The 11,536-nt window shown below is 54.0% G+C and overlaps 1 protein-coding gene across 1 annotated transcript in view; it reads right to left on the bottom strand.

Annotated features, from left to right (window-relative positions):
* Window positions 1–11,536, bottom strand: part of Kif26b (kinesin family member 26B) — a 333,340-nt gene that overhangs the window by 20,211 nt on the left and 301,593 nt on the right. The window contains exons 15-16 of the mRNA XM_033761959.1: window positions 9,076–9,238; window positions 4,818–8,187 (exon numbers count right to left, since the gene is read on the bottom strand). Coding sequence (XP_033617850.1) covers window positions 4,818–8,187; window positions 9,076–9,238 — 3,533 coding nt within the window. The remainder of the gene's footprint in view (window positions 1–4,817; window positions 8,188–9,075; window positions 9,239–11,536) is intronic.

Below are 11,536 nucleotides of genomic sequence, written 5' to 3'. Positions count from 1 at the left end.
TGAGAAAATGTAAAAATGGAATTAAAGTGTTTGTAGGTGGGGAGGGGAGGAGGGGGTGAAAGGAGGGTGGGGACAAGGGGAAAAAATGAGAACCAAGACCTGTCTTGTAAAGGTACAAGCTCCCAGTAATGAATGTAACTGTACTGTACTGTCTACCTAGAATGTACCAATAAATTTAATTTAAAAGGAAAAAAACAAGAGCTGGGCACGCACCTGAGAACCAAATGAGCAGCCGAGTCAACTGCTGTGCTCTTGAGTCCTGTGAGAGACCATTAGTCACACACACTCAGGCTGTGAACTGAAATTGGACCCAGGAGTTCAGTTAAATACAAGCAGGAAATCATGACCACTAGAAGGACCATTGTCAGAAAGGTTTACTTGACACCAAGAGAAGGGAAGGCAGGGTCTTTGGTGCTTAAAATGATGGAACAGGATATGGGACTTGCCAAAGCATTTTAAGCAGTTATCACCAACCAGCAGGACAAGATAAGAAAATACATGGAAAAGGATTGCGTTGCCAACCAACCAACCAATCAACCAGCCAATCCATGGATCAATCAATGGTATCCACTGGTAACCAGGATGTGCTCTGTGCTGGGTACCAAGCAAACTGGAAGTGCAAAGTGGCCTTCCAGAAGCCCACGTCCCGGCAGGACAAGACCTGGATGTATCTCAGGGCCAACCTGCTTCCCTGGGGTGGGGTTGTCATTGGATGTCTCTCCCTCACTCCTGAGCACTCTGGATGCTGGGTCAAGTACCAGGCCACCCTGCAGTGGGAATGAACTGCAGTCAGGCCTGGGTGCTCATCCAACTGTCAGGCTTCCCCATCTAGCCCAGGGGAAAGGAAGCGAGAGGACGAAACCAAGAGGTTGGGGTGGGATGCAAGGAACCAGAGGAAAAAGAAGAGGGTCTGGGGAGAGTTCAGGTAATAAGTAACATGTGACTCAGAGGGATGTGAAAATGTTAGAACTGGGATCTTGGCTGGAGCCACCGTGGCATACACTACGCATTACAATTTACATCCTCTTAGCCAGACATGTGCTCCCTGCCTGGGCTGGCTGTCATCACTCTAATCCAGCAGTAGCCTTTATATAATTTCAAATCATTGACCACAGGAGGGCTGGCTTAGAAGTGTGGAAGGATCAGTGAAATTCCACTGATCAAGGTAAGTTAGGATGTCTCTAACCTGTTACCCTTGATCAAGAACCTCTGATGACTCCCCTTTGGCAACTACAATATTTCATATATTCTTATAATAACTATGCGGGGCGATAAGGACACACATATACTCCTACAATGTTAAGGAACAACTTCCCTGGGTTATGCTTTGTGGTTTATCCTTATACTCGTTATAGAACTCCACTTTTTGAGTTAATCTCAGTGCTGCTCCAATAGCCAGCCCTGCCGTCCCAAGCTTGGGGCCCATCTTCACCACAGGTTCCCATACCCTTCGTCCCTTCTGCTTGCAAATGTGAGCATCCTTCAAGACCTGGCCCAATCCTGAAGTCTTCCTGTGCCTTTTGCAGTTGCTCCAACTTGTGGAATCCTGACGTGCTCTGAAAGTTCCCTCTGCTGTCTGCCCTGCCCACTCAGCACAGAGCCGTGTGCCTCACTTTGTTCTCTATTGGGAGCTTTCTCTCCAATTACATTGTAAACCTCTGACCACTGCCCTGTCTTGTATGCTGTTGTCCCTCCATGAAACCCCTGCACCTTTCCTGTCAGCAGCACTAAGTGTGTAAGAAACCTGAGCAGTGTGTGTCAGGACTCATCCCACAGTGGTGCCATGGGGGGAAGCCTTTCAGAGGTGGGGCCTGGAGGGAGGTCTTGGGTCAGTGGAGCTGCTCTTGAAGGGGACAGCCTCTCTCTCTCTCTTTGTCCCCTGGCAGCCATGAGCTAAGGAACTTTGCTCTATCAGGACTCCCCGCCATGATGGGCTGCCTCACCACAGGCCCCAGAGTAGCAGCAGTGCCACCAACCACAGGCTGGAACCACTACAACTGCATGCCAAACCAAACCTTATCTCTTTTAAATTGGTTATCTCAGGTAGTTTGTTATAGCAACCAAAAACTGACTAATACAACAACAGAAAATAAAGCTTACTAACAATGAGTTGTCTTATGGAAAGGATGCCACATCACCATCCATATTTTTTTTTGTATTACTTGTAAAGTCTCATACAATGAGACAGTGGCTGTTAACTATGAGACCCTTCATTTTACTTGTACACAAGAAAGTTGAAGCCCAGAGAGGCTAGTTATTCTCCAGAGGTTGGCATGAGAGCCTAAGGCTCGTCCTTCTTAGTTTAATCTTCCCATTGAGCAATGACACAGCCAATGGAATAAGGCGAACCTTTACCAACATGGAACTCCAGGTACAGGGCTGGCACAATGAATCACAGTGACATTTGATGGCTTCTACTGTTATACGCGTCAAGGGAATCAGAGGGCACGTGGTGTTTTCCCAGCAATCAATTTCTAGTTTCTTTTTGCTAAAGCAATGACCAGAGCATAAACAATTTCCGAATTAAAAAGCTATCTCAGATAAAAGATAACTGCCTGTCTCCCCCACAGCTCCGAGCGTCTCCAGTCATTGTGAACTCTAGCCAACTAGTTTGGAATTTCCTAGGAAGAGTTTATGGCTTCTCTTAAAGAAGTTGTTTTGATTTATGCTGATCATGTCTGACAGCCAACATTTCTCTTAATAATAATCATAAATAAGTGAGACAAGGTCACCTAACCTGAAGTGAGCACTTCTCCACTGCGATATCCATCAAGGAGCCTGGATCAACGGCGGCTGATCTCAGTGGTCTAATGCTCCTCACGCTCCCTCCTAAATCCCCTCTCTAGCACCTGCCCTGGCATTTTTATCTCACACCATCTTCTTCTGATAGCCCCACCTCCAAAGTGACACTCAGAGGACCACAGTCATGAAAGGACTCAGCCCTGAGCAAGGACGTGGGCAGAGCCTGCTGTCTGCTATCCCAAAATTATTTTACACATTTTTCCTTTCTCTTTATTCACTGTAACAGTCAAACCTATTAAATGAAAGCCTTTAAAAGAGAGTAGAAGATAGTAAAGAACAAAACAGATTGGCAGATTCAAGGTGCTGAATGAGAGGAGGTGACAGTGCCCTGTAACCCTAAAACACGTGTCCACCTAACGAACGTCACCTAGACCGGTAGGCTGCAATAACAAGGTCACCAGCCAAGTACTGGGAAGGCCACAGATATTTTTTTCCACAAAGACTTCAGCTGGCTAAACTTTGTAATAACTTGCAATAACTAACACTATTCCATTCCAGTGCCCTTGGCTCTGACCACGGGACACAGCCATTGTTATGTTACACTGAGAGGCCTGTCACTCTTGTCCTGTATGGGTTCTGCTCCAGGGCCCACTGCTGAGACTGAGGGTGAGCCGGGCACAGTCCAAGCGTGTCAGAAACTGAAACATACGGCTGAGAGAAAAACATCAAGGTGCTGACAGCCGCACGGGTCCCGAACACGCCTAGAAAGTGACAGCAGCCATTCTGGGACCAGAGCTGGGGTGGGTGGATGGGGCTGTCTACATTATGACATCTGGGATGGAAAATGCACAGCTGCAGGGGCCCTGAAGGTCAGTTTCCTTGATTTGAGGACGATGAATGGTTTACGATGTGCATTGATCATGGCCCTTATACCCCAGCACTCACATTCAGGAATGGTAGGAAACAGGGAAAGCAGCCCCACAATCAACAGGAAAACCCAGGCGGGGCAGGAACTGCCAACGGTAGCATGGGGAGGCCCCAGTCCTGAGCATCACCCTATCTTTCAATCTCAAATATGCCGGTGGCCCTGATATTCTCTGGGACAGCCCTGCCTACCACAGAAGGGCCCTGGGAGGACAGGCGAGGGAGGAGCAGGGCCCACACCCTCACTTCAGCCACGCAGAGAAGTGCGCATGGGGCTGGGCTAAGATTTTGATTCATTAAAAACAACGAATGCTTGGGCTAAAGAATGAGCAGGGATAATTTGTTTAAAAGCCTTTTAAGAACAGAAATAATTCCAGGCAAGATTCTCAAGTAGCTTAAGTTGCCCTGGTGCTCTCTGCCTGCCTCTGGCTTCCTCCTCTCCTTTCTGTCCTGTGCCCTCAGCTACCTCATGGGTACCTCAGTCCTCTGCTCCTTTCCCATCATAACTCACTGTCACATGTCACCTCCACTGAACGAGCAAGTGGCTGTCTACACGAGTTCTTCCTGAGCCCATGCGTCTTGACAGCACATTCCTGGAGTCGACAGAGGCCCGTCCAAAAGCAGGCCAGCCCCCACCGTGGGTCTACTCCGTGCTGCCTCGTGCGCGGGTCAGTGGGGCGCTGGCCCTGCAGCTGGAACACAGACAGCGCTGCCCGCAAGTGTAGGGGTGGGAGGGGGAGGGCCGCCTCCACTGTGCTTGCAGAGGGACACTGTGCGCGCCATCCCATGTCACTGGGGGCTCAGAGGCCACCAGCCCTACATCTGGGCTTCTGCAGCCACGAGGCCATGTGCCCTGACCTGATCCCTCAGCAGGCTCCTAGCGCCAGTGGCCTCGGTCCTTGCACAGGTCCAGCCACTTGCTGGGCACTGAGGGAAGAGGACCCACGGAGGAGGGAGCCTGGCCCCTCCATCCCTACAGCCAGCAGTGCAGAGCAGGCCCTAGCCATGCAGGCCTCAACCTTTCAGCTCTGCAGTTGTGTCCCCAGCCACAGCCTGACAGGCCTGACTTCTCCTGGGGCTGGATGCTCCCTCACACCTGCACAGGATGCTATCACCTCCACCTCTGCCCTCCCGGTGGCCCCGGCACCTACCCGAGTTGGATCTTTTCTTTGGGGTCTTGAGGCTCCGGCACCTCCCGCCCACTGAGCTGCTGTTCTCGCTCATGGAGTCCTGCGCCGAGGACGCACTGCCTGTGGCCTCACTGTCCCGCATCATGCTCTCATAGCCACTGCTGCCACCACTGTGGTAGAACAGGGCTGTCTTGCCCATGGCTGGCGGCAGCTCCCCGCTCAGCACACTGCTGTTGTCACTGCCATGGCCACTGCTGCAGCGGTGTGGCCTCCTCGGTGGGGTGATCTTGCTGTAGGGTGAGGGCAGCAGGTGCGTGGTGGCTGCTGGCCTGTCCTCCCCACGCTCCTCGGCCTGCAGACCCCGTGTGCCCGCGGTGCCCTGCAGCAGCTCTGAGATGCGCCCGTTCACTGCACGCAGCGGCAGCTTGGACGCCAGGCCCGAGCTGCGGTTCCTGCTGAGCGACTGGGTGGACCAGGACATGTGCTTCCCACTGGGCGGCAGGTTGGAGCTCTGGCCCACTGACTGTGGCAGAGACTTGGTGGAGAAGCTGAGGGTCTTGGTGGAGGAGGTGGACAGGCTGCGTGCCTTGGGGCTGGCCAGGAGCAGCTTGCTCACAGCTGAGATCTTGGATTGGCTGGCCTTGGGCGAGGTCCCCGTGGACTGGGTAGCACCACAGCTGGGTGGCGAGGCCCCTGCACTGCGGCTCAGACTCCGTCCTGTGCGGGGCATGGTGCTGTCCTTGCCCATGTGCATCCGCGCACTCATGGAGGACAGGCTCTCAGCCCTCTCCAGCGACAGGCACTCGTAGTGGCTGACCGTTGCCCTGCCGAGCGAGTTGGTCCTGCTGGCCAGCTGCTCCAGCTTGGCACTGAAGAGCTTGCTGCTGCTGCTAACATCCTTGGTCTTGCTGCCTGGCTCGTCAGGGAAGCTGGCCAAGAAGGTGGCTGGATGGCTCAAGGGGCTACTGGTGCCGGCACTGTGCTGGGGACTGGCCCGGTTCTTCTGGTCCAAGCTGGACTTGCGGATGGGGGGCAGAGGTGGGGTCCCTTTGGGCCGAGCCAGGACACAGTGCTTGGGTGAAGCCACCTTCCTCTCCAGGGTGGCCTTGGAGGGCTGAGCACAGAAGCCGCTGGAGTCAGCCGCACAGTGGTAGAAGAGGCTGTCGGGCTCCTCGTGCCTGGTGGCCTTCTGAAAGGCCCTCGGGAGACTGCTGGACTTCAGGCTTTTGTGGGAGTGCATGGGGCTCTGGGCTCCCAAGCTGGGCAGCGCCATCTCACAGCCATCCACCACCCTCCTGAGGTTGTCAGTCACGGGGGAGGCAGACACCTCCCCGCTGCTGCTGCTGAGCCTGTCACTCGGGCTGGGGTTCCTCTCTGCCTCCTGCTCTGCTCTGGCCTCAGGCTTGGTGGGGCCGGTGGCACTGTCATACTGAGTCCCTTCCTCACTGGGATACACACTTTCGGTTTCCACTTCCTCTTCGCGCTTGAGCCAGGGGTCCTCAAATTTCATCTCTTTTCTTGTACCAGCTTCCTTTCTCTCCTGGGACTGTGTGGCTTTGGGGGCTGTTTTGGGGGTGGCGGTGGATGCCTCGGTGTCCTGGACACTGTGGGCACTCATGGCAATGCAGGGGTACACTGTGATGTTGGTCTTCATGGGGATGTAGCCCTCGCAACTGCTCAGATTGGCCGTGTTGGAGATGGTGACCATGGCCTTGCCCAGGGTCGATATCTTGCAGCCCTTGAGGGGAGTGGCCTTGTGGAAAGTGTCGTCCGCCACATCGGACAAGATGAGCAAGTTGTCGGGGCCCGCCTTGGGCTTCTCCCTGCACACCACGGCGGTGTTCTGGATGCTGCTGACAAACTCCGAGGCTGGGGGATCCGCCATGGCCTCCCCATGCCCGAAACACGTCTGGGCTATGAAACTGTGGCAGGACTGCTCCCCGTCACTGCCCGCGCTCATCTCGCTCAGCCAGGAGCTGATGGAGGAGCGCCTGCTGCCCACCTCCCGGGCCTTCTCCTCCAGGCTCAGCTTCGGGAGAGGCAGAAACTGCGTGATGCTCACCTCGGAGACGGGTGCCATGCTGGAGTAGCCCTCGAGGTCCTCGCTGATGCTGCTGATGATGCTGACCGGCCGGGAGCCCGAGGCCAAGGCCTGCACAGAGCAGTCACTGTTGAAGCTGATGATGCTGGTGGGGCGGCCGCTGTCCAGGACCCCGCTGATGGTCAGCTCCTCCACCAGCGTGAACACCAGCTCGTCCTCGCCATTCAGCTCCAGTGGCTGCTGCACAGTCACCATCGTGGTGCTCAGGATCTCCTTCTTGGAGTCTGGAGGAGGAGATGCCTGGCGCCCATCCTCGATGGGGGTCTCCGCAAAGCCCTCACTCCCTATAGACATGGATTTCTTCAAAACCTGGGGGCTCATTCCCACCGGTGGGGTACGGATCTCAGGCTGCAGCAAGGACTCACTGGAAACCATGCCGGAGTCCTTGCTCAAGGGTGGCAGTGGGGCGGGGGATGGCAGGACCCCCTTCTGGGTGTAGACTTTGCACCTCTGCGAAGGAGAGCTGGGGGGCTTGTACTCAGAGGTCTTGGACAGGCTGGCGATGCCCAGCCGGGGTGAGCCCATGGGCCTGGGCTTGCCTTCCACAAAGCTGCAGGAGTTCAGGCTCTCGCGGCTGCTCTGGAGGCTGGGGCTCTGCACAAGCTGGGAGGTGCTGTGCTGGCTGCTGCTGCCTGGGATGCTCCGGGGCGAGGCCGGGGCAGGGCTGCTGCTGTGGGCTGTGGCAGGCACCGGGGAGCGATCCCGCTGTGCCTTGGCGGGCAGGGGCTCTGCGCCTTCCTGGCCAATCAGCTCGCTGTCTGACCCATCATCTTCCTTATCGGACTCGGACAGCCGGTGCGCCCCGGCTGCTTGGCTTAACAGGGGGCATCTGCTGGCCTGTTCTGCCCCAAACTGGGCAGGCAGCTCTTCGAAAGGGAATTTACTGGGCTCCTCACTGCCATCAATGCAGTCCAGTCGCTCCTGCAGCTCAGCAAATGTGTTGCATTTCAAGCAGTCCCTTTCCGCTTTGCTAGCCGCAGCCTCTCCTGCCTCTGCAGGCCGGCTGTCACCCCTGGTCTTCTGCAGCGCAGGCACAATGGGGACAAAGTCTGGAGGGCCCTCGTTGTCGGTGAGCTCCTTGTCGGAGAGGGCTGTGCCATTGGGCCCGATGTAGATGACGGTGTCACAGGACTGCTCGCTGCTGGAGGAGTAGTCAGGGTCGCTGGACAGGTGAGCGACGGGAAAGTCGGGCTCCACCGTGGCCCTGCTGTGGAAGGGTCTCAGCTGGGTGGGCCTGCGCATTCTGCCTTCCTCACAGGAGCTTTCTCCGCCAGAGGAGCTGGACGTGTACTGTGAGTGAGAGGACAGTTACCGCGGTGGCGCTTCCAAGGCCGCCCTCCCAGGCAGCAAGGGGCAGGAGTCACTGAAGGTCACCCTGCTTGGCCACCCCACACAGGGCCCATTACTCAGTGGGGACTCAAAGACTGCTCAGGAAAGGGGGGAGCCAGGACACGCCCTGCCTGACCGCACCTGGGCTGTTCCTGTGACTGTGCAAAGCCCTGTTTCATATCAAGAAAGAAAAAAAGTACATAAAAGAGAAGGAAAAAGAACCACACACACACAAAAAAGCCTCACATATCTCCAGTTGGACCTGGATCTGAGCGGCTACGATCACCATGGTTTTGTCAAACATTCTCACCGTGGTGCCACCGCCTGGCTTTGCTTCTGCCAGAGGACACAAGCGGTGTGCTATCCAGCAGACTCTGTCCCGAGGAAACCACTGAATCCGCACAACAAACCCAGCAGCCAGGAAATGACTCCCGGACATGCTGGGGAAGCAAGGCTATGCGAGCTAGGAGCTGCTAACTCCTCTGTGGTCGCCTCACTGCAGGAGGCTCTCTTCATCTACCTGCGACCCATGTGGGCTAGGGGGAAAGTGTGGATACTCCCAGCCCACTGACGTCTTTCATCTCAAAGTAGCAATCCACTTGCACTATACAAAGTGTACCAAGTGCTCCCTGTCAGGGCTGAGGCCGGTTGACCAGGTCAGCAGCAGCCATGGGGAAGGGACCCAGGTCAGCTGGGACATTTCCCTGCATCCCAGTGGATGCAGTGGCAGCTGCAATTGCTCACACTTCATGCTCAGGGAGCAGCGAGGTCGATTTGGCCCTTATGACCCAGTCCTAGGGCAAGGCTCCAAAAGCTCCTCTACCCGCCACAGCCCTGCGAGCCCCTCACCTTCGTCTTCTTCTTCTTCATCCTTAAGACCCTCGATGCGATCTGGAGGGTGGACAGGGTTTCTGCGTAGTTCCCGGCCGCAGCAGAGATGTGAGCGATCATGGTGGTGCGACAGTTCATGTTCCCCAGAGACTCCCGCAGCAGCATGGTGAGCTTGCTCTCTCTGCCAAACAAAGTGAATTAAGGCTGCATTAGTGGGCCATGCTTCACGTTGGCTGTCAGGGTGGGACTTCAGGTCTGTATGTGGCTATTTTGTTGTGGGTGGTGGGTTTTTTTTAAATGGAATACTAATTAGCATCATTTTCCAGCATGGGGCTATTTGTAGTTGGCAGCTGAGCAAGTGCTTCTAACTCCAAAGATGAAATTCATGCAAACGCCTCCCTTGGCACTTGTGTCCTGGCTGTGATGAGGTGTTTCTGTGTGTCTGTGTGTGCATCTGACTCCGCACATAATGAGGCCTGGGAATAGAAATGAGAAGAAGGGATCAAGAGAAAATGGCCTTGTGGCCAGCGATTCGGCATGCTCTCCACACGCAGCCCTTTGCTGCAAGTTCGTGCATACAGGCAGGTCCTGCAATGAGAAGCGCTCTCCCATTATGCGTGTACGACACATGCAAAGTTTCATGCAGAGAGAGACAACCACTTTGCCATCATTGTCTCCTAACCCTCATGCTGCACTTCATAGCGTGAAGGAAAATGCTTTCATATTCCTGATAAGTGAAGAGACAGACATAGGCACAAATACTCAGGAACAGAAGGCAGAACTTTCTGGAAAGGCTTCTGGTGACAACTTTGCAGTTGTTGCAAGGGCCCAGCATCCCACATGGTGATAAACAGGCCAAGGGGTTTACAGATGGTGTTTCATGAATTACTTGGGGGAGCGCTTTTCCCTTCTACACAGTCCCACCAACTTTCTTGCCTCACTTTGGCAAGGCCTCTGCTCACTGCACCAGCAGCGTTCAGCCGCTCAGCTGCCGCCACGTGTCATCTCCCGGGAACCCACTCTGATCCTAAAGATGGAGGCAGCCCGCAGCCCCCATGTCCACATCTGCATGCCATGTTTATAACGCGGGATGAGAGGAGCTGGTCCTTGTGTCCGCTTCCCCTGCCGAACCCCTTGGAGAGGGACCGCCCAGTTCACTGGACTGTGGGAGACTCAGGCTGCCATCCGCAGAGAATGGGCCATTTCCCACACGAACTGCATCTGGTTTCGGAGAGGAGAGGCTGGTGCATTCGTGTTTTTCTTTCCATCTGGGACCAATTAAGGTGTCCATTCAGGGATGCTGGGCTCGAGATGGCTCAGTTCCAGAGAAATTTATAAATATACCAGGGCTCCCCTTCAGGAAAATACTCAGTGATGAAAGTGGTGGAGGGCTGGGTGGGGGAGCAGGGCCTCGCTGCACACATTTAATTCCCATCAAGACTTAGGGCACAGGGATGTCACGGACCCCGCTGCTGAGTGAGGAGGTCCAGGCCCGTTCCTGTAGACCTCAACAGAGCCGCTGCGCCTGTGCCAGTCTTGGCCTTATCTTCACTATGGGGAGCAGGATGATTTGTTTGGCTCAGGCTGCAATCATATATAGTCGAGCCTGATTATTCATGGTAATTATGTTATATGCACTTCCTGTGAACACTGGATTAGTGAACACCAAGCCACGGCTCTTAGAGGAAATACACCGTTTAGGTTCTGGTCACGACAGTTCTGTCAACTGGTCAGTACATAACCTGGGTTAATGTCTGTATCTGTTGAAAGACACATTATTTAATAATTGCTTTTTGTAAACTACAAACTATATGCAGTCTTTCTTTATAAGAAAACACTAGCCAGGAGGACTTTAATCTTTTCCTAAGGCTTACTAATGTGACCATAAATTTCTTTGGCTTTTAGCCTCACAATAATACCATCCAGTACACTTTTTTTCTCTTTAATTGTCCATCATTTTATGAGCTTACAGATCCAACCATTTAAAAATATTCTTTCTGAAGTCTTTCTGATGTATAGTTACTTTAGCACTTTCCAAAGTGGCCTTACAGAGAGCGGTGTATTTCCTCTTCCTTTTTTCTCAATGTATGGTATTATTATTACTATTATTTCTTTTTCTTTATAGTACTGGGGCCTGAACCCAGGGCCTTCACACTGAGCTATATCCCCAGCCCTTTTACTTTTTATTTTGAAACAAGGTCTTACTAAGTCACTGTTTCCCAGGCTGGGCTCCAGCTTGCGATCCTCCTGGCCCGGCCTCCCAGAGCGCTGGGATTACAGGGCTATGCCAACACGACCCCGGCTTCCTCCATACCAGTGATCCATTGACACTGAATCCCCAGCCAACGGCACTGTCCCTCAAGCCTGTGTTTCTCCAGAAGGAGCGTCACAGCCCTCTCTTGCTTGGTTACATCAGACAGCGCTGCAGTGCTATGCCAAAGGATCATTTTACACAATGAAGTCACCACCAAAAAGCTAA

This window comes from Fukomys damarensis, unplaced genomic scaffold, assembly GCF_012274545.1.
Source record: "Fukomys damarensis isolate Sample0158 unplaced genomic scaffold, DMR_v1.0_HiC HiC_scaffold_11, whole genome shotgun sequence".
Lineage (NCBI taxonomy): Eukaryota > Metazoa > Chordata > Mammalia > Rodentia > Bathyergidae > Fukomys > Fukomys damarensis.
The sequence above is the reverse complement of the archived record's forward strand: the minus strand, read 5'-3'. Positions and strand labels throughout refer to the sequence as shown.